Source organism: Dendrobium catenatum, unplaced genomic scaffold (assembly GCF_001605985.2).
Source record: "Dendrobium catenatum unplaced genomic scaffold, ASM160598v2 fragScaff_scaffold_81, whole genome shotgun sequence".
In the NCBI taxonomy this organism is placed as follows: Eukaryota; Viridiplantae; Streptophyta; class Magnoliopsida; order Asparagales; family Orchidaceae; genus Dendrobium; species Dendrobium catenatum.
The window spans coordinates 258,013-281,767 of NW_021318543.1; the positions used below are offsets into that span (position 1 = coordinate 258,013).

Genomic DNA, 23,755 nt, shown 5'->3' on the forward strand with positions numbered 1-23,755 from the left:
TTGCAGGTAGCCGATATAAATATTGGTTTTCCACATAACGAAGATATAAAACGAACAAGTTGTGTTTGGGAGAATGATTCGAGAAGCGTTTATGATTAAAATTAGTACCACTTCACGGCCTTAAAAGCCAATTCTTAATAAAATCACAAAAAAAAAGAAGCTGTTGACATTTTAAATATTTTTGTCGGGAAGCTAAAATTCGCTAAAAGTCAATAATTACTAAGATCGGCAGCTGCCGTTTTTGCATAAGTGGTTGACCAAACTTATCTCTTTTACCACTTTACGCTTTTTTGTTGAAGGAAAAAAAAAATAAAAAAACATATTCAATTTCAAATTGTTCAGTCGGAAGCAGCCAATTTTAATTTTTTAATTGAGGGCTTTGACTTTCAACTAAAATAAAGTTTGTACATGAATTTACGATTAATTTCTATCAAAGTACCAAAAAAATCATTTAGTTATAGAGATTCTTTTATATTTTTCATTTTTTTTTTTTTTTGCTTCTTTCCCATTCATGATCGCACCAATAATAGACTCCTAGATTCTATTATTCATAAAATAGTTTATATGTTTGAGACTGTTACATCATTTTATAAAATTGATTGTGAAATTATTATGAGACAAATAACTTATTTATTCTGGTTATAAAAAATAGCTTTCTTTCATAAAAATTTTTAAAAAGGATTGAGAAAGAAAAAGTAATAGTCAAATAAAATTATAATTATTATATGAAAAGCAAACAAAGAAAAAGTTATCCTAAACTGACACAATTTCCATTGATATTAGAATGATATGTAGTATTAGTGTTTCAATTATTTTGCTCTAATGAATAGTACCAAAAAATTAAATTTTTCAAAACTGATGTTAGGAGCGGTTTTAGAATCATGGTTTTGATTGTTTTTACTTTATTTTGATGATATTTTGTTAACTCTTATGCAGTTATGCTATTAAGATCAATCATGAATAGCCAAAAAATGCGGGCCATTGTAATATGGAATGAATTATAAGTTATGGATTATGTTTTAAATATATATATATATATATATATATATATATATATATGGACTATAAATTTCAGTACTAGAAAGCTGTTTTTGAAAGCATTAAAAAAGCTAGTTGTTTGAAATGAAACATTTTTATTATTTGTTAAAGCAACTTTTTAGTATAATTAAAAAATAAAAATTTTATACTAAAAATATATTTTAAGAAGCAATAAAAAAGTCGCTCCAAATGAAACCTTAGTTTCTACTACAATGGTAGTGATGTTGATGTCCTTAAAGAGAAATTCATACCCAAAACCCTATAAACTTTTAGAGAGATAAAGAGATAGATCTAGAGCATGCCTTGGAAAAATGGTCCTGTTTAGGGACGAGGGTTGCAAGCTTGAAGCAATTTTAAGAAGCAATAAAAAAGTCGCTCCAAATGAAACCTTAGTTTCTACTACAATGGTAGTGATGTTGATGTCCTTAAAGAGAAATTCATACCCAAAACCCTATAAACTTTTAGAGAGATAAAGAGATAGATCTAGAGCATGCCTTGGAAAAATGGTCCTGTTTAGGGACGAGGGTTGCAAGCTTGAAGCAAAGGCTTTTCATTCGCATTCTCCTGTTCTTCTCCATTGTCTTCCTGTCCATCTTTTCCTCCAAACCTTTCATTCCTCTCTCTCTCTCTCTCTATTACTACTTCTCTTGATGACTTGGTTGGAGACGAAGCTTTTATATATTTAGAGTGAGAGGAGCTAAGCGTGTGAGCCGTCCAAAGGAAGAAGGAGATGAAGACCAACTAATGTCTAAGTAAACTTCTCCTCTCTTTCAACATGGCATCTCTCTCTCTCTCTCTCTCTTGGTCTCCATATAAAGAGCCAAATGAATATAGCAATATTAAACGTGGAAGAAATCAACTCTTAGTTCTCGAGTGGAGTCAAGTCTCTCTTCTCTCTCTAACCTCTCTCTCTCTCTCTCTTCTCTCTCTAACCTCTCTCTCTCTCTCTTCTCTCTCTAACCTCTTCTCTCTCTCTAACCTCTTTCTCACTTGCATGTCACATGGCAGGCTATAATAAATTTTCCATGTTCATTCAGTTAACCACAACTATGATCACACCGACCACAGACCATTTACAAATCTCACTAATTTCAATATTCTATTAATTAGTCTTCCATTTACACTTCCTCTTACAAGACAATATTCTTATGCGGTGGCGCCGATAATTCATTTGACCACCAATGTACTTTTGTCACATTTTTTTTTTTATTAGGGGTGTTTATGTTGCTATAATGCCAAAGTTATTTATTTAGCATAAAATAGTTTTTATTATAATATCAAGACTTTTTAGGCTATTAAATGTTTATTTTATTATGGGTGTTTATGTTGCTATAATGCTAAAGTTATTTATTTAGTATAAAATATTTTTTATTTAAAATATATACTTTTCTCAAAAAAAAAAAAGGATAAATGTTTTTTCTTATAACTAGCTAGCATATTTTAGTAAATTTGATGATTAAAATTTTATTTTTATCACAAAAAAAATTAGAAATTTATAATAAATTATACAACATCAAGACTTTTTAGGCTATTAAATGTCATTTCTAATACTTTTAGGATAACTTATAATAATTTATCCTATTAAGAATCAAATCTCATTTAAATATAATAAATAAATGTAAGTTCTAATACTTTCGATATACCAAGTTTTTTCAGACCTTAATCTACCTTTTTTAACATAGGCTGGATCAGATCTGCTCGCCTAACAAGGTCTCCTGTTGCTTTGCCCAGTATTGGTGATGTTGGGAATGAGTTAATTCCATCTTGCCAATTTCAGTCTCCGGTTGTCCCTGATTCTGTTGCTGCGATTTGTTCGGGTGGGTCTCCTGTTGTATTGGTGGAGCCGATTCTTGTGTTGGATTCCGCTATCCATGCTATAAATGAATGTCATATGGGTGTGCCTTCTATCGAGTTAGTGCTTTGCTCTGCTCTCTTCCCGACAGCTCCTGTGCATGCTGATGTTGTCTCTCCTAATATATATGCATGGCTCCTGCCCTTGTGCTTGCTTCTGATAGTAATTGTTGCATTAATCTTAGTGATAGTCCGATTGTTGGTGATGATAATTTTGTCTCCTTTGTTGATAGTGGTGAGGAAACCTTGGTTATTGTTGGGGAGGAAGGTATTGTGATGTCTCTAGTGGATGTGTCAATTTCTATCATTTCAAATGCTAATATGTTAGCTCATGTTGTTATAGCTAGGTGGTAATGTGATTGGTTACATGATGACATATGGCTATTGATAGTGGGGGGATTTCATTGATAACTCCCTGGATTCGGGCTCGCTTGATAATTTTGTTAGGTCGTAAAAGGAATTCAAGGAATAGATTATTTTCTTCTTTTGGAAGTTTTGGGAGGTGTTATTTGGTTATTTATCGATTTCTGTTGCTTTTGTTGCGATACTGGATTCGATTCGGATTGGACGTTGGGGAATGGATGATGAGGAAGCAGCTTTGCTGCATGCGCCTTGGATGTCCAGGGTTGGTTGGCTCGATGCGGATTTTGGTATTGTATTTATGTATATATATGTATGTACTTATGTATGTATGTATGTATGCATGTATTGTCTACTTAATTTCAATAATAGCAATTTAAATAAAATAAATACTATTTTACATGGTATGTTATTAGGGATGCTAAAAATAATTAGAAATAGAAATGATTCAAAATTCTTTTAAAATTGCCCTAATTTTGAAATCAGTATGAACTGATTTTTTTAGACTCACTAAAAATTTGAAATTGATTTGAAAATGATTTTAAATTTGGTTTGGATTGTTTGAATAAATTTTGAAAAAAGACTTTAAATGTGAATCAAAATTATAAATTATTAATTAATTAATTATTGGTTGATTCTAAATAGTTTTTTGAGTCTATTGAACCTAAAATTAATATTAACTTTTGAATATGGTTTCAGAAGACTTTCAATATGAATAAAAAAAAGTATATTTATGGCATTTAAATTTATTACTTTAATATTATATTTATTAAAAACAAAAAACAAATGATAATAGATTACTTATTTTGCACTCAACAAGTCACTCTTCCTTCAAACCTTGTTCTAAAATAATAAATGCAAATAGCTTTCATAAAATATACATAACTTTTCAATAGACATATAGCATCAATCATATATCAATTTTAATTATTGTTAATACCCTTATTTTTTTTCTTATAATTCATAAAATAAAATATATCATGAATTTGATTGGATAAGTCAAAAAGTATTAGAATAAAATTTTGGATTCAAGAAGTTGATTAGTGAGTAAGTTTGGCATAATTTTAGTTTAATTTGGATTAGATTGGGATTGAATTGAATTCAATTGAGCTAAATAATAAATTATTAGATTGAAATATATAAACATGTAAATATTTACATGTATTTGTATTTAGGGTATAATTTTAATTTTTTTAAAATAAAATTAATATTACTAGATATGTAATGTTATTGATTGTTTTTAGGGATGCTAAAATAAAATATAATTAGAAATAATTCAAATTTCATTTAAAATGGGATCAAAATGAATTGATTTTGAAAGTAAATTTTAAATGATTTTAAGGCTTATTTGGGGCAATTAAGCTCATTTCTCAGGCTTCGCGCATTTGGATCAGCTTTCTTATTGCTTCTTAAAGCAGTTTTTTAGTATATAAATTTTAAATTTTTACTATTAAAAAAATATTTTTTCCAAACATAGCTTTTTTAAATGAAGAAATTTGAAATCTCATGAAAAAGTTGTCTTCTAAAAATCATTATTTTTTACTAACTGTTCTTACGACAAAAGCAGTCAAAAATTTGTTGCAAACAAAGCCTGATTTGACCAAATTTGTTTGAATATAATGACAAAAATACCTTAAATGAGAATAAAAATCATAGATTATTAATTAATTTTCAGTTGAATCTAACTTGCTTTCAAGTCTATTGAGCCCAAAAATCACTTTTGAATATAATTTAAAAGACTTTAAATGTGAATAAAAATTGCATAAATTAATTTTTAGTTGACTTGAAATTATTTTTAGCCTATTAGAATTAAAATAAACTATTGGATCACAAAAAAGAAATTGTTCGATATCAAATTAAGAATTGGACAGTGAGAAGGCACCATGTTATGTCTATCTTTTTGGTTTAATATTCAGCTAAATTTATTTTAAATTTTTTAAAACTTCTGTAATTATGGTTTATTATGTTATATATAAAAAAATAAATTTAAATTTAAAACCGGGTGTTTGGTCTAGTGGTATGATTCTCGCTTCGGGTGCGAGAGGTCGCGAGTTCGATTCTCGCAACACCCCATTTCAATATAATTTTATCCTGCGGACAAACAATTTGGAAGGTTTTAAAAAGTTTAAACTTGTTTATTAGTTTTAGTCTTTCCTTCCTAATTAAAATTTAGAATAAAATGTTAGAGAATTATTTTTTATAATGAAATTAATAAAAAATTTAAATAAAACTTTTAATTTATGATATAACATAATAATTTTTGTGTTTGTATACTAGTAGTTGATTTTTTGTCATGGATTATGAATTTGTTATGTGATCTCAGATCACATCACAGCTAGGGGTGTCAAAAATTGGAATTTTTATTGCGTCCTCCCACCTGACGTAGAGATGCGTCCTCCCAACGCCAAAAAACTCGGTTTTTGCTCGGTATTGCTAGAGAAAACTCGGTATGTGCTCGGTATTGCTCGGTATAACTCGGTATTGGTCTTCACATGATGATATTCCTCGTTATTGTTTGGTATTTCTCGGTATTTGCTTGGCATTTCTCGTTTTTTAGCGCAATTTTAGCTCTGGGAGGACGCATCTCTACGTCAGGTGGGAGGACGCAATAAAAATTCCAATTTTTGACACAACTCGAATCCGACGTGGAAAAATTCGGGTTAGGGTTAACCCGAACTCGAAATGGGTCGGGTTCGGGTTCAACAAATAAACTCGTTTTAAAAATCAGGTAGGGTTCGGGTTGACCCAGCAACCCGGAATTGACACGAAAACTCGTATTTGACCCGAAATTTGGAGATTGACCCGTTTATGAGCCGTTTTTTACACGTAAATCAAAGATTGGCCCGATTTTTTACCCGCAAACTAGCAATTTTGGGTCAACCCCGGGTTATTCGTGTCAGGTCGAGTTCGGGTCCGAAAACCTAACCTGTTTTTAAAAATGGGTCGAGTTCGTGTTGACCCGAATAATGCCGGGTTAGTTTCGGGTTCGACCCGAACCCGACCCGTTGACCCGAATTGGCACCTCTAATCACAACATTGTTGGGAGTTGGGTCATCAATGTGAAACATCTTAAGTAAAAGAAATTAAACTCTTAAAAATCGATGCGTCTTTTAGTATAATGGTTGAGATTTCATTAAAAAATTTTGTAGTAAAATGTGTTCATCTCAGAGAAATTCTAGGATGGGTGACCTCCTGGGAAGGTACACCAACAAGATAAAATCGTGAGGCCCTTAGCCCAAAACGAATAATATCTCGATAGTTAAGAGTTTGGGCTGTTACAATCATCATCACACAATTGTTGGATTTCTACATTGGCAATTTAGTTTGTGTCATGGGTTGTCAAGTCATCATGGAATGGTATTTATGCTAATATCACTAGTGTAAGGTCGGGTTGTATGATGTAAATGTGTGTCATAAATGTAAATTCATGGTGTTAATAAATGCATGTTATTTCAAACAATTTATTTCAAACTCATTAATAAAATATTTTTTAATTATTTCTCTTATGGCATCTTCAATGGAACGACAAACAATTCGTTTTCATTGCAAGTGAACAGTATGTGTCAACGGGATTTGCCCGCGAAATATAGAAAGACGGTTACGAGACGATGAAGCCCACAAAATGAAGTTCAATTGGAACAGAATTACCGCATTTTAGAATTCTGCTGTATTTTGCAATAGAAAATGGAGTTTTCGGTTGGAGATACCCCGTTATCCCTCTTTTCTGGTAATTAAAACACTTTCTAAAATTTAAGAACATTACACCATAATTTTCATTTAACACCCTGTCATTGTTTTAATGAACATATAACAAAATTAGGAAGTTCCACTACGACATCTAAATACATATATAATGAGATTTGAATATTTTTTGTTTTATTTAGTAATGTTCTGATTTTACACCATATATTTTTTATATTTTTATTTTATAAATATGGTGATGAGATCAGAAAGTTATTTTCTTGTGTTTGTTAGTCTCTCTCTCTCTCTCTCTCTCAGAATATTTCAGCATCAGAATAGTCTGTTCTTAACAAAATGCAGGTGAAGAAACAAACTTTCATAAAAATAACCATTGTGTTCCACATACATACTTGACAGATGAAACATTTTCCCAAAAGATCAAAGTTTTAACCAGCAAGAACATCACTAGAGATGGAAGAAGATTCTTTTCATGACAACAAAACAGTTTCAGAAACCATATATAACTAAATTACTCACAATCTTCTGGCTGAAAATAAAGTGCTTCAATGAATGCTTACAGTACTCAAATCTTCTTCATAGTTGAACCCAATTTTGATTCTGCAACACTTTCTGCTGATGGTTTTGATCAGTGGAAGACATTGGAAGAGAAACTTTGCCGTTCACCGGCGGCACGACAGGTTCCTATCTGGAAGGTTGATTACTCTTCGACGACACTGACCAGTTCATATTCAATCAGGGACAAATTGTTGTCTTCCTTCACAGTAAAATCTGCTGGATCTGTGACTTCGACCCGTCCCCATTTGTCAACAGCAAGCCTCATGGATCCTCTGTACATATCGATCTTTGCATTGCGAAGTACTACAGTGGCATCTGCTTTCATCAGTTCAACTTCACAGAGCAGGGAAAATCGTTCAGTTACAATAGAAATGTTTTTGGAAATAGTTAAAGAGAATACTAAAGATGATTATGAAAACGAATGAGCCTGCATAATGTGCTTCAACAAAGGTGATATTGAAACGGCTACAAAAAAAAAAAAACTTCTTTTTTTTATGATTTCATAGAGAGATGGTACTATTTTTAAGAACCTCATAGAAGAGGCAGAATCCCACGGTCCAAGGGTATGGCCTTCATTCTAGTATATAAACACTGATAAACCAAAACTTATCGATGATTCATCATGGTTAATTAAATTATACAAGTTAATATTTTCTGCATGCTCGTGGAAGCATAGAGAACATAATTATTTCCTTCCAAAAGATATACAAGTTATTTTGCATCCAAAAAACACAATAAAACATTAAGTAGCTAAAGCAATGTTCTAAATAGCCAACACCACAAGTCCACAACATTGGAATATTAAATCAAAAGATATGATTTTATACGAGAAAAACAACAAACAGTTATCCCACTGTGGGGTCGGCTACATGAATCCTTTTTCTACGTTGTGTCCTGTTAAGAGTTAAATTCTCATCTAAATCTAATAAAGAGAGGTCATTTCTAATATTTTCTAACCAAGTTTTTTTAGGTCTATCTTTAACTTCTTAAAGTCAAATCTAATACATCAACTTTCCTAACCGGGTCATCGGAAGACCACCGTTTTATGTGACCAAACCATCTAAGGCGACTCTCTCTAATCTTATCATCCATTGGACGTATATGCTCATTTCGTATCCTATCTCTAAGAGTAAAGCCACTCATCCACCTGAGCATCCTTATCTCTGCAACACTTTAATATTATGCTTCTCTTTTAATGGCCAATATTTTGCACCATAAAGCATTACAGGTCTCACTACCATCTTACAAAATTTTTCCTTAAGTTTGAGAGGGACTTTTCTATCACACAACAAGCCCGATGCATTCCTCCATTTCAACCATCCAACTTAAATTCTACTAATAATATCCCTATCTATTTCACCACCACTTTGAACAAAAGACACCCAAAAAATATACTTCTTGCTAAAAAGATGCAGAAATAAGAAAAATAAATTAATCTCCCACATCCCGAAGCAAATGAAAAAGCAAAAAACAATTTCATCACCAAATATGATTAACCATTCAAAGTCTTCAATACAAAAGGAATTGGTTAGCTTAAAAAGCTACATCACACTAGCAGAAAGGAAATAAAACTTGAGCTTGTAAAAAAAAGTTTATTCGAATAATGCTTCTACACCACTAATTTCAGGATATGCTTCCGCTATGCTACCAAAAAAACAGGTCTAGTCCATAAATTTCTAAGAAAAAGTGCAAGTTGTTTATCTATTTAGTTGATTATTTAATGTAAATAATATGAACTTTTTAGTTAAAAATATTTAATGTTAATCTATTTAGCTATTTAATCATATAATACAACAACAACAACATCAAGCCTTTATCCCACTACGCGGGGTCGGCTACATGAATCATTTTTCTCCATTGTGTCCTATTAAAAGTCAAATTCTCGTTTAAATCTAATAAAGAGAGGTCATTCCTAATATTTTCTAACCAAGTCTTTTTAGGTCTACCCCTACCTTTGTTAACACAAGTCAAATCTAATACCTCTACTCTCCTAACCGGGTCATCGGAAGGCCGCCTTTTTATGTGACCAAACCATCTAAGGCGACTCTCTCTAATCTTATCTTCTACTGGAACTACTCCAACCTTTTCACGTATATGCTCATTTCGTATCATATCTCTAAGGGTAAAGCCACTCATCCACCTGAGCATGCTCATCTCTGCCACACTTAACTTAGTATTATGCTTCTCTTTTAATGGTCAACATTTGGCACCATAAAGTATTGCAGGCTTCACTACCATCTTATAGAATTTTCCCTTAAATTTGATGGGTACATTTCCATCACATAACAAGCCCGATGCATTCCTCCACTTCAACCATCCAACTTGAATTCTGCTAATAATATCCCCATCTATTTCAACATCACTCTGAACAATAGATCCCACTATGACATAAAGATATAACATAAATTAGCAATGATTTATATTAAATTTATATATTTATGCAACAACAACATCAAGCCTTTATCCCACTATGTGGGGTCAGCTACATGAATCTTTTTCTCCATTGTGTCCTATAAGAGTTAAGTTCTCATTTAAATCTAATAAAGAAATGTCATTTCTCATATTTTATAACCAAGTCTTTTTAAGTCTACATTTATCTTTCTTAATTAGGTCATTGAAAGGTCGTCATTTTATGTGACCAAACCATATAAGGCGACTCTCTATAATCTTATATTCCATTAGAGTTACTCCAAACTTTTCATGTACATGCTCATTTAGTATCAAGTCTCTAAGATTAAAGCCACTCATCCATCTAAGCATCCTCATCTCTGCAACACTTAACTTAATCTTTAATTTTATATATTTATATATAAACTAAATTTCTATTAAATATGAATTAAAATTGATGATTGGGGATATTTTACATTTAAATTTAAAATTAGAAATTATTTATATTTAAATATATAACATAAATTAATAATTATTTATGTTTATTATTAAAATTATATAATATATAATTTATGTATGAATTTTATTTATTTTTTAGTCCCAAAATTATATTATTTTATAATTATTCTATCATTATCTTATCATTTAGATATCATTTAAAATTTTTTTAATATTTATTATTTCATCTGGTTCAACCCGGTCGAACCATTAAATCTTGAACATCTCTCTTCTCTGGTTCTATCTCTGATTCGGTTTTTATAACCTTGGATAATTCAACTTCAAAAACGAATAGATCCTTCTCTCTACAATACTAAGGATCTTACTATGTAGTAGACAAAAGGTAGAATCATGATATAAACCACTTACACAAAAAAATACAATATCAAAACATAGTGGGGCTCTAATAAATCAAGATAAACACCAATATATATAGAAGTAATTTTAAACTTATAATGTTCAATCAATAACTATAGGAGATGATACAGTATCTAAGAGTGCTAATTTGTAAATCAGATAGGAATTATGCAAGAACATAAAGATTCCGGAGTGGAATCATCAATACAATGTTATGCTATTAAAATATGCTAGTTATTTAGTTTTTTTGTATAACCTTTAAAACATAGATATTGAATGAAATTGCAGTACTACATCGCTAATATTTAGATTTCAACATCACGGCTACATTTTTAAATTGGAAGAAGATTTTTTTAAAAAAAATCTTCAGCTTAACATTTGACATATCTAAATATATAAACACATCACATCCTTACAGTGAGGTGCATCTATCATCTATTAGTGGATAAGGAACCTCTATTTTACTGTTTTTTCAATGTTCATACAAGTAAATGCTTACTTTTGCAGTCATAGATCCATAATTTCTTTGAAATCGAAATTACTTTGATTATGTGTAGTTTTAAGAAATTTAAATATATAAGTGAACAATCAAAGATACTCACTACTGACCGAAAACAGTAATGTTAGTCTATTTCAATCACATGATATCAAGTTTCCTATATCTCAACAAGCCACACTCCACAATTGTCATCATTCTCCTATAAATATAATAAAAGAAGCAAAGATAATTAATAAAAGAAGAAATGGCAAATTATAAAAGGGTTCTTAGCAAATTTTTTGCTATAAAAAGGATTAGTAAATCCTGTAAATCTAGATTTATTAAATAGAGAGATGATTAAATTCTAAAAACTATTCTGCATAACAACTATCAAATCTTCATGACTAGTTCGAATATTTGTTTCAAAATTTAAATAATGAGTGAGCCTTATGGAGCTATTTGGTTGCAAGATTTGGCTAAGATTTACGTTAAATCTTGTAAAAAAGTTTTTTTGAGCGACATATATCCCACTATCTTCTAGAATCCCATTTTCCTCTAGCTTTAGGCTAAATCAAACATTTTGTAACTATCAGGGAAACAGGATTTCAAAAATTTACCCTTCTCTTCAATGTGCTTCTTCTCCTTCTAAATCCTTAAAAAATAATTTACACTGGATTTAACATTTTTCAGTATTGAACACCTTCAGAATATACTAAATATCAATTTACAACACTTATGAAATCCTACTTGTAGTCCAATTGCTCATAAATCTTTTAATCTGGTGAAAGGTAGCATTTGACAAATGTTGGATTCAGCAAATTACAAGGCTAAAACAATATTTACCAAAACTGTAGGATTTAAAAACAACAAAATTATGTTTGAGAGGATTCAAGAAAAATATTGCATAAATCTTGCTTAAAACAAGATTCCAAACAGCTCCTTGAAGAAAATCAACAGCAAAAAAACTTCAGATACAATTAAAAACATGTAAGACCACAAATAACTTCAATAAATTAAACATAGATAATGATAAAATATTTATCATAATGGCTAAAGGCTCGTTTGTTTCGGCGTTTTTTTACCTTTTCTGTTCAAAAACGGAGAAATTATTTTTTGGTCGTTGTTTGGATGGGACGCTTCTATAGAAATGCTTTTTAGGGAACTTCATTTTTCTACTGTTTTGAGAAGCTTTTTGATATTTAATTCTCCGTCAGAAACTTCATTGCCTTAACCATTATTTCTAAAACTATTTTTTACAAAAGGAGAAGAAGAACCAAATTAAGCCTAAATTGCATAGACCTAATGAATGGTAAAACATGATTTAGTAAAATGTAAATTCTATAATTAATTTAAGGAAATCAATCTACCTTGATCATTTCGAGCAGTAAACACAATCATTCCAGTCTCATCCCCAACCAAGCATTCAGCAATTCGCGGCTGACGAGATTGAGGCCCATCAGCCCTCCCCTTTTGTCTAATTATCTTCGAGTCAACAACTTTCACAGTAAGTGTATGGCCAGAAGTACCAGGGCGGAGCTGATCCACTTTGGTAAACACTGGTTTCCTTAAACCAGACTTTGATTCAGCCATTTCGCCAACAAAAATCTGAACAAAAATGAAGAAGCCATTGTAAACCATACAACAGAAACTGCATGCTTGAACTTCCAACTTCAAAAAGGGAAAATTTTGTTTATTTTTTTTAAATCTCAAACGGGAAAATTTTTTCAGATTGAATGATTGAAAACTAGGAAACAATTAGGTATTCATAGCCGTGAATACATAAAAAAATGAATTTTATAGAAAAAAAAAATTATTGAAAGAGTTGGAAACTCAGATCCAAGCATAAAAAAGCTATGAAGTTTTAAATAGATAACACATCAATCCAAATAAAGCAACGAAGACCCTCAAGAAAAAACGCATACACAATTGCGAATAAAACATTAATAAAGAAAGCACTTAACCATTCTCCGAATCATCAAATCTAGGGAAAAAATTAGGGCTTCATAGAAATATTGGAATTATGGGGAAATTCAGATCTGAGCATAAAAAAAAAGGAAATTTGCAGGATCAAACAAAGGAGAAACGTACCAAAGTGAACGATTTGAAGTATTATGCGGCAATTGTATGTAATAACAGAGATTAAACTGCTGGGGTTTGAAAAGCTTACGACTTTTTCCCTTTCGCGTCTTGCCCTCTGTGATTTGGAACCCTTACGCGGCGGGCTTTTAACAGCGCGAAAATGAGTACATAGCCGTCCGATCATTGACTATTCACAGTACACGTGGCGGACAAGGGGAAGCAGAAATTTTCTTTTTTGGGAAAAAAACAGAAATTTTCAAGAAGGTAACTGCCCGAGCAGGAAAAATTAGAGTTTTTACTTTTTAGAGACTTTCAACTAAGAGGTCCAAGATTCGAGTCTTTGTGTTTGCGTTGTGTGTATGAATTTGTCTTAAATGGCCTAAATGTCCCAAAAAAAAAAACTTTTTAGAGATATTATTCTGTGCACATACCGAATTCGGAGATCAAAATCTGTCATGTAATCTGGTATTCAGCGATACTAACCATCAATATAAAAAAAAATGATGTGATTTGTTTTGATTGATCTTTAGATGCTGTTCGAATTTGAACAGAATAATTTTTTGAGTTTTTAATATATATATCATTATAAAAATAATATGAAAATTTTCAAATAACTTATTGCCGAATTTTGCTCAGAGAAGACCTCTGGCCGAATGAAATGAAATATAAAAAGTTTCTGATTTTGTTTATTGAAAGTAATGAAGTTAGATCGTAAAGAATTATCTCATCATAAAAAAATTTAAAAATTATAAGAAATTATATTCAAATAAATATTGACAGATATTTGAAAGCAAAATTCTAAATAATTTTCCGAATACTCTTAATATGTTTTTTATGAAAAGGTACTAGCTGTCAAACATTGGCAGATCCCCCATGTCTTGAAGGAAAAATTATTCCGTCAGGTTACCTGACGTAGAGCTACATCAGGTAGCCTATAATATGTCACCACGTGCACTTACTCTTACCGCGCGGCCCAATGACCCGACCCGGAACGGACACGGTAGTTTGCGTAGCTCGGTATTGCTAGATATTGGTCTATTTTGCTCGACAAAAACGAAAAATATTTTTATGTGAAGACCAATATCGAACAATACCGAGCAATATCAAGTTCAATACCGAGCAATACCAAGTTCTTTTAGGTATTACTCGGTATTGCTCGGTATTGGTCTTCACATAGCGGTATTTCTCGTTATTGCCAAGCAATACTGAGTAATACCTAGCAATACCGAGCAAATAACGAGCAAATATCGAGCAATACGCGAACATAGTAATCCCGGATTTGGTCCGAGTCGGGTCGTCGGGCCGCGCGGTAAAGAGTAAGTGCACGTGGCGACATATTATAAGCTACCTGATATAAGTCTACGTCAGGTAACCTGACGGAATAATTTTTCGTCTTGAGGGGGGCAAATGCCCACCCTCAAAAAAATTTTAAATTTTAGAGGCGATATTTTAGAATATTTTGGGTGTTTTGAGCATTTTGCCCCCTCTCAAAAAAAAATTTACCCTAATTTTATTAATCCTAATCGTCTTAGCATTACCGAGCTCACCTAGAAAAAAAAAAAGATTGAATAAAGATCGTTCTCTCACGAACCAACCAAAACGAGGCACATACCTCAAGTAGTATGTAAAGTCATTGAGCCTCATACTTCTTTATTCATTTTATTGATGTAGCCTTTCCTTAACCCTCAGATCCATATAAATAAAAGTCGATGATAGCAAACATTTAGAATCTATTAGACCTTTCGACACTTTTTGTGCTCGGCGTTCTCCTTACTTGAGCTAGTGTACTCTCCCGCTCTTTTATTCTCACAAAGTTTGAGGCCAAAACTCATCAACTAGTAAGATTAGAGATCACCCACAAATATATTTGAATTCAACATATTTGGTAATGAATTACTTTGCAAGAAAAAAATGTCTTCCTATAGTAGTTTCAGATGTCATAATTTATTTCAGTCATCAAATTCATTTTGAATTATTATAATTGACCTTTTTAATTATAATGATTTAAATAAATTTGAAGAATTTACATACATACCACTAAATATTCATATATTAAGATAGTCTGACACCTAAATCTATAAATTTACTAATATAACATCATAACATCTAAATGATATCAGAAAAATACATAAAAAACATGCATTTTAAATAATAGTGGAATTTTATATATTCAATAGTATATATATATATATATATATAAAGGCAGTTCTCTCTCCATCAGACTGAGATGAGGAAATCACAGGTACTGGCTGGCAAGTTTGCCTTCCTTGACAATATAGTTTTGCTGAGGGAAATCCTCTCCTTTGAAGTATTTGTCAAGCATGTCTTTCACACCAGCTGCATACCTTAGCTGCAAAATTCAGCTTTCAGTATCACTATTTACTTATGATATTACAATCATATAATCATAATTTAAGTAAAGAGGTGATGAATTATTACTTGGCCATCAATAGTTGTGCCAGAAATATGAGGGGTCATGGCATGGTTAGGCATGTATCTCCATGGATGATCTTTAGGAGCTGGTTGTGGATTCCACACATCACCACTGTAACCTGAAGCAACCACAGTGGGAATCCATGTGTCATCATTCAAATGCAACTCATAAGAAATTGTTAGACCGGTCCATTGGATAGGTCCAGCCGGTCCACACGGGACAGTATGCGGAAACATAGGCTAACTTCCGCCTCTCTGTGCTACCGAACAAAACCGGCGGGACCAATAGAGCTGATTAGGAAGGATTTTTGAGGAATTTGAGAGGGAAATTTGAATGTAGGGATTGTTTAGGGATTTAATTTTGATTTGTATGCATTAAATAGTTTATTTTCCTAGGATTAGGGCATCTTGAATTTGGCTGAAATTTGAGATCTCTTAGAATTAGGTTTCTTTTGGGCTCTAGCGGCATCTAGAGATTTGGGAGAGATGGATCCTTCTCTCAAATAGAGGATCAATTATATCTTGTTATTTTCCGTTTCCCTTTTATCAAATAATACAAATTATCTACTGTTTTGTGGTTTTGTGTGAATTTTGTTTGAGAAATCTCGCTGTTTTTTGAAGATTGATAGGAAATACTTTGAGATCTACAAGTACTTCCTATCAGAAAAACACCAAATAAGCACTTTTTACAACACTTTAGCAAACTGGAGAGAGTTACCTGCTATATGTCCACTGGAACAAGCATCTACTACTGCTTGAGTATCCATAATAGCTCCTCTGGCATTATTAACAATAAGAACTCCCTTCTTTAACTTCGAGATTCTTTCCTTGTCAAACAAACCCCTAAAAGACAAATAACAAATTCATATGCACATACTGAATATAGGAATAGAAAAGAAAATTACTGTAAATTTTATTGCAACAATAGTACTTTTCTGCTATCAGGAATTTTTAGATGTTGCAGCACTGTAGGAATAATCTTACAGGCTGTAAAACTTAGCACTACAATAGAAATAATCACTTTCCAACATTATAAGGAAATCTGAGTGTTTCAGATCTATTGAGATAACTTTATTTCAGCTGATTTTTATATTCATATTCAATTAATAACAACAACGTAATTCATCGTATGTTAATAAAGGAACTAAGGCAAATAATTCACTAGTAACCAAGTAAAATTTGGATAGTCAAAAGAGATAATTTACCTTGTCTTCTCTGTAAGAGGAGTGTTAATTACAATTATGTCACACTTGGGAAGCATAACATCAAGATCCTCCTCAAACTTTGCACCTATCTCTTTCTCCAAGGCTGGGTCAATCTTCAATCGATCATGATAGAGGAGATTACAGTTAAAAGGCTTCAGACGCTGCAACAGTAGCTTTCCAATACGGCCAGCGCCAACAGTACCAACAGTCTTTCCCTCGAGATCATAAGCTCGATATGCGATCGCAGCAACATTCCATTCACCATTAATTACCTGTTGGTAACCTGGGACAAAGTTCCGAATGAGAATAAGAATTCTCATGAGTTCATCTTCTGCTACTGAGACAACATTGCTTCCTGTAACTTCCGCAACAGTCAGCCCTGCATCGGCTGCGGCTTTCAGATCAATATGATCGGAGCCGATACCGGCAGTTAAAAGAAGTTGCAAGTTCTTGGCTTTCTTGATTCTTTCGGCAGTAACGTATGCAGGATGGAAGGGGGTGGTGATTAGAACATGCAAGTCAGGAATATGCTTCTCAAGTTCTGCAAGACAGATGAAAACATTTCAAACTCATAGTTCATAAAGAGTAACAAGAGAGCAAATGAAAATTGAAGAAAGAAAAATAATTATAGAATCGATTATACAAATCAGATTAGGCATAAAAGATCAATGAGACACTCATCAAACAAAGTCAAGCCTAATGGTCTATAATAATCAAAATAATCAAACCCCCTAAATTTCCATTTGCAAAATTTCATATAATCGAACACTTCTTTATGTAATAAAAAATCCATAAACAATACCCAACCTGTTAATCTACTTTCCACAATTACAGAAATCATACTACAATATGATAATATCTACTCACGACTTGTCTATCTCAAAAATTAAGAAATTTGCAGAAGTTTGTTGCTATATTTCTAAAACAAGAACTTGGGGACCAAGCTAAGTTAATGAAATCAACAAGCAATTATGTGCTTTCATAAAAACATGAAATCCAATTCATACTTTCAAGGCAAGATGACATCAAATAGTGAAAAATGATAATACTACAATTTCAGAGTATAAAACTATCAGTATATCCTCCAAACATGGACACTCTTCATGCTGAAGAAAATCATTCAAGCTAGGAAACTTCACAATCATAAAATGAAAAGGAATAGGAAAAATAACACGTATATTCATGCTGAAGAAAATCAAATGATAATACTAAAAAGGTTCAAGCAAATATCCAGCAAACTCATTGCTCCTACGCAGCCATAAGTTTGAAGGGGGGTGTTAGCATACTATACACGTGGCATTCTTTCATTAGTGAATCAATTGTACCGTTAGAACAGAAAGCAATTTTCTTGAATTTACTTTTCCTATATATACACCATTTGTAACACAGTTTAGATAATGAAAAATTAAAAAACATCTTTTACGTTTCTTCTCTGCACTCTTTCCTCTTCCATGAAACGAATTCTATTCTTCTTCTTTATTCAATCTGACAAGAATCAAGGATTCAACACTATCACCCAAATTTTCTTATTTTCAAATCTAACATCCTAACCGAAAGAAAAAAAAATGAACTAGCAAGATCATTTATTTGCAAGTGCCAAGACTAACTCATTGAGATTTTAATGAAAGAAAAAATATATTGGATGGTATTTTAATGTGCTCTTTGAGATTTAAGTGGGATTGTTGTAAAAAGAGATATGTGAGTTTTAGTTTTGTAATTAAGTATACAATATTTGGTTGTGACAAACATAATTTACCCAAGGAATTATCTTAATGCAAAAAAAAAAAACATTAATGAGTTAAAAACAATAGATCATATTAAATGGGAGCAAATATAGCAATTTTAACATGAAAAAACTTATGGAGGTTAATTGAGATGTTGTTTATACTAATCAAGATTCAATTAATTTAATTAAATTTGATATATAATAAGTTCATACAACAAAATATCAAAATCATCTAAATCTTCAAATCCTAAAATAAGTAGCTAAACAGCTTCCTAAAACATGCCAAACAGTTTCAGAATTTACCAGTCTCAGGCTCGAGTTAAATCCTACTTGCAGCCTAACAGCTCCTAAAAACTATTGCTTTTATAAGAACTTCTGAAAAATCAAACTTGATTTGATTTACAGACCTGAGTTAGGGCCTTCTTTATCATCAGTAACAATGTACTGATGACCTTGACTCTCCAACCATTCCCTAATGCCCAAACTCCTCTCCGCACATCCCAAAAAATTAGGGTTCTTCGCTGCATACTCATTAGCCTTATAGAACACGCCGACTATCTTCTTACTCCCTGGAGAAGCCTGCAAAAAGTTTCCCCCAAATCGTAGAATGAGAACTTTTTCAATAAAAATCCCTCTTTTGGAGGGAAAATTAAAAAAGATGAAAACTTTGCGAAGCGAAGAGAGCCTGGAGACTGGATAGAGTACATGGAGCTGCTTTGCAAGGGGAGAGAGATCTGATAAAGAGGAACCGACTGTGCGGATCACTTGCTTTGATGCTGCTCTCCACATCCTGTGCGTTTATTGGGGCACTTGAGAACAGAGATCTTTGTGAAGAAAGATTTGGTAAGAGAAAGGGCGTTTTATAGAGGACGGAGGTGGTGATGACCGACACGTTGAGCTAAACGATAGGAGTTGGAAAACAATTTCAAAGAGGTCAGTTGGATGGCGAATTGGCAACTTAGAGCATCTCCAATAGAACTCCAAAGGAGCATACGAGTCGTTCGATCGCTCCAGCAGAACGTCAAATTTTCCGTCATTTACTTGTAAGTGAATAGTGCAACGTTAATATTGACGTTGCATTGTTCACCTATGCTATTTTGATCTCTCAACCGGAAAAACGCGCTAAAGGGAGAAGGATCGTTACCTTCGCAGAAGCACATAAAATGGCATTCGATTGGAGCAGCACCACGGCATTTTGGAGTTTTGTTCTATTTTGCTGTGAAAAATTGAGTCATCCGTTGGTGATGCCTATACGCTCGGTTGGAGATGCTCATAGGGCATTTACAACCGAAAATCTCATTTTTCACCCCAAAATGTAGTGAAACCAAAAAAGTACCGTGATTCATCTACAAATTGAACGACATTTTGCTCCCTAACCGTCGCTCTTTTTTTTTCTCGTCTTTCTTCCGCAAGTTTGATAGAGACCAAAAAATGGCGCTTATGAACAGTGCGACGCCAATATTGATGTCGCACTGTTCATCCGCAATCAAATGGCGGAGGAAAAAGCGTTTGATTGCCACATTTGAGGCCTCCATTTGATTGTTTGTCAAACAGTTGGAGATGATCTTACTAATGAGCAGGTGGATTTGGTAGCGGTTTCGGGTTTCATCCGATATCTAACCCGTGCAAAAATATATAAATTTCCTTTCGTATTTTGAAAGGTCATTTTCACACTCTTTTGCCTTTTCGAAAGCAGCTTAGGCACCATTATTATTTGCATTTGTAGGCAGAATTGTTAAGATGTCCTTTGGGACTTTTGAGTCATTTTTAATTTTATTTTTTTATTTAATTTTGACATTTTGTAAAATATTATTTGAAATATTTAATATGGGGAATTTATATGCATTGCACCTAAGATATTAAGATTTATGTACTTATTTCATTTTAATTTTTTATTTAATTGTAACATAAAATATGGAATTTACAAACATAGCATCTTAAATATTAATATTTAAATATTTAACACAAATATTTACTATTTATTATATGGTACTCAAAATAGTAAAAAAAATTTAAAATAACCCTCGTTACAATTTATGTCTCAATGTCATTGCAGTGTTTGTCCTGTAACCCATTGTCGCAATTGAGCCCATCACTTACATAATTTTGATCATCATTATATCTCTTCTCTCATATCATCTCCCCTTAATTATTCTGATTGTTCTTGCCCCCCTTCTGGCCTTATAGAAATTCTTGAAACCCTCGATAATAAAGAAGTGAGAAATCACAAGGGTTCTCTTTGACGAGAGCATCAATGGGTCCAAGCGATGTGTGGAGAAAGCGAAGAAGTCGAAGTGAGACACAACAACTATGACTTCGTGCACTCGAAGTTACCGTCATGTGGGTTTTAAATAATTTATCAATGCATATATACTTAGGGGTTATTTCGATTGCTGAAATTTTTTAATTTTTATATATTTTTAGACAAATTTGAATTCAACATAAACAAGTAATAATAACATACCTTCATGCACTGGAAAAAAAAAAAACTAGGCGTTAAAAAATAAAAAAGTATTTTTCATAAATAAATAATTATTTGACATTTAAAAAATAAAATAAATATTAAGTAAAAATAATTATAAGTTCAAATACAAGTTTAAAATTTATGCTATCTTTATTTTTTATTTTTAAAATTGAATAAATTTATGCTTTTTCATTATACCATAAACTGCTTTATACTATTATTGCGGGCTGAAAATTTTGTAGCGTTTTAGTGAAAATATTTTTATCTTAGCGATGTATGAAATCTTAGCACACAAACATATAATAAAGAAAATATTAGGATTTTTATGTGAAAAATTCTGATAAAAGAAAAAATTATAGGGTCTTGTCCAATTGAAACGGTTATACTAGTATTTGAATAGATTATAATAATCAAAACGTCCTTTATCCCAAGGATATAGAGAATACAATGTATTGAAAAGTTTTTGTCGATCTTAAGATGGGTTTCCTTGTTGCAAAAGTCTTGTAATGATAGAAAAGAACTTCGACATAAGCCAAGATGAATTCCTTCAGCGGTCGAGAAAAACGTCAATGGTTTGGAAGAACATTGGTGGTCAGGGAGAAATTTAATTTGACGGCTTGGGAAGAATGTCGGTGGTGGTTTACGACAAGATAACTCTCCAAATATTATCATTCTCCTCTCTTCTCTCTTTTCTTTCCTCCCACTTATGTGAGGAAAGGGGATTTATTTATATATATTTTGGAGTGGCATGACTTATAAATATATAGGAGATCAATGTCAAGGCTATCAACGAGCGGAGTGTTAAGATGGATGTTTGATATCGACCCCCTAGATCATAGACCGTTGATCGAGCATTTAAATACTTTAGTAATATTGAAATTAAGCGAACTTTGGCTCGTTGGAATCGCCTTGTCGAACCGCTCAAATTTATTATGAGCTTGCCATATTTGACAATCATTTAGTTATCCAAAGAATGCTTTGAACCCTCCAAATATGCATTTATCATTTGATTTGGGCTCATTTGGGTTTGGATTGAACTGATTTTGGTGTCATTTGGTTTGTTCTTTCAGATATTTAATTCAACTATAAATTTGTTAAAATCATAACTTGGATGATTATTATTTTAATTTCGAAAGTTTTTTACATAAACATGTCTTGAAAATCGTGCTTATTAAGATATATCTGCTATGATGCCAAGAGGTATGTTTGAGAAAGCTTATTGATTGCTTTATTATAATTTTGTTTTGTTATTATTTTTTGTTATTTATTTGAATTTTCTGCTCTAAAATTTTATTTTATATAACTATAATAATAAAATTATAACCACCACAAGTAGGACCAAAAGCCTAAATGAGTAATTTATGCAGCCCTTCTCCATCCAAAAATTCAAAATTTGTATTTGCAATAAAATAGAAATATTTTATTTTTATAATTATTTTCGTACACAAAATAATTAAATCAGTCGTTTTTGTTTTATATTATATTTAAAAATATTGCGCAAGTGGGCTGAAAAGTATTTTGGTAAATAAAAAATATTAATCCATTATTTTTTGTCGGCCCATTTAGGCTTGTTTTACTATCTTGGGCAAACACGGGTGATAGATTTTTGACGGATAAAAAATTGCCAAGTCTCAGAATGATCCAACGGTCCTCATGTGCTACGGAGAACAGAACAAACAAATCCAACGGTGGAAAATACTGTACTCTACGTTTCGTGGGTCCCACAGTGATCCCGTCTAGCCGCAGTCGAACGTTTTCTGACCTTGCCACTTTCTCGCCGTCCATTCATAGATTAAGGGTGAGATTTATAAGGGAAATGCGCCTCTTTGAAAATAAAAAAATAAGATAAAATGCTTGCCACCTAAGCTTTTTATCAGATGGACTGGCCTCAGCGGGCGACGCTGGTGGGAGGGACGGTAATCGGTGGGCTATGGCGGTCGAAAAGATTGTAGTCGGGGGACGACGGTACGGGAAATGGTGGTTGGAGAGATCATGGTTGGCAGATGACGATGGTCGAAAAAACTTAGGCGGTGGGAGACTATAGTTGGAGGTACCATAGCTTTGCGGGCGACGATGGTTGGCGGGAGCGTAGTTCAAAGGTGGTCCTATGATGATTGGGTTAAAGTTGGGTAGCAATTGGGCGGTGGTCCGATGACTGTTAATGGAGGCTCACCATTGATTGTGCTGGAGCTCTTGAAACTTCAAAGCTCTCTCTAATCTCTAGTCAAACGTCCAAAGCCCTGCTTTCATGTGGGAAGAGGGGTTTTATTTATAATTTTTTTTAGAAAGACATGCCCCTTAAATATGGAGATTGAAAAGATCTGGGACATATTTGGAGGGCTCTATCAGATGGATCATATAGGTACACTCGATCATAAAACATTTTTTGAGTGTTTAAGTGCCTTGACTATGTCATAATTCAGTGATCTTGGTCTCGATGGATTCGTCTCACCACCACTTGATTCGACTATAAGCATGTCATATTTTAATATCATTTTGTTATCCAATTAATGCTTTGATCTTCCAAATATGTTTTTCAGACTCTTAATTCCGACCCATTTGGGCTCTTATTGGACAAGTTCTGGTGTCGTTGGGTTTATCTCTTTGAAACGTTCAGTTTG

General features: G+C 32.5%; 2 protein-coding genes and 1 non-coding gene across 4 annotated transcripts; 1 reads left to right on the top strand and 2 right to left on the bottom strand.

The window, feature by feature from the left end:
- Positions 1-5,249: 5,249 nt before the first annotated feature.
- On the top strand, positions 5,250-5,321 carry TRNAP-CGG. Its single transcript has one exon. It is a non-coding gene; the product is annotated as a tRNA-Pro (tRNA).
- A 1,970-nt stretch (positions 5,322-7,291) lies between these two features.
- Positions 7,292-13,505, bottom strand: LOC110096532 (uncharacterized protein At4g28440). 2 transcript variants are annotated; one of them, XM_020822544.2, is made up of 3 exons: positions 13,395-13,505; positions 12,595-12,832; positions 7,292-7,839 (listed from the first exon to the last, which is right to left on the bottom strand). In XM_020822544.2, the coding sequence occupies exons 1-3, from the start codon at positions 13,488-13,490 to the stop codon at positions 7,649-7,651; spliced, it is 525 nt and encodes a 174-aa protein (XP_020678203.2). In that variant the 5' UTR covers positions 13,491-13,505; the 3' UTR covers positions 7,292-7,648. The 2 variants fall into 2 exon arrangements, with proteins under 2 accessions (XP_020678203.2, XP_020678202.1); XM_020822543.2 differs by having other exon boundaries at positions 13,316-13,465.
- Positions 13,506-15,504: 1,999 nt separating this feature from the next.
- LOC110096534 (formate dehydrogenase 1, mitochondrial) lies at positions 15,505-19,616 on the bottom strand. The gene is made up of 6 exons (XM_020822545.2): positions 19,376-19,616; positions 19,078-19,249; positions 16,945-17,485; positions 16,458-16,582; positions 15,746-15,858; positions 15,505-15,656 (listed from the first exon to the last, which is right to left on the bottom strand). Exons 1-6 carry the CDS (start codon positions 19,457-19,459, stop codon positions 15,543-15,545), a joined length of 1,149 nt encoding a protein of 382 aa, XP_020678204.1. The 5' UTR covers positions 19,460-19,616; the 3' UTR covers positions 15,505-15,542.
- Between the last annotated feature and the right edge of the window lie 4,139 nt (positions 19,617-23,755).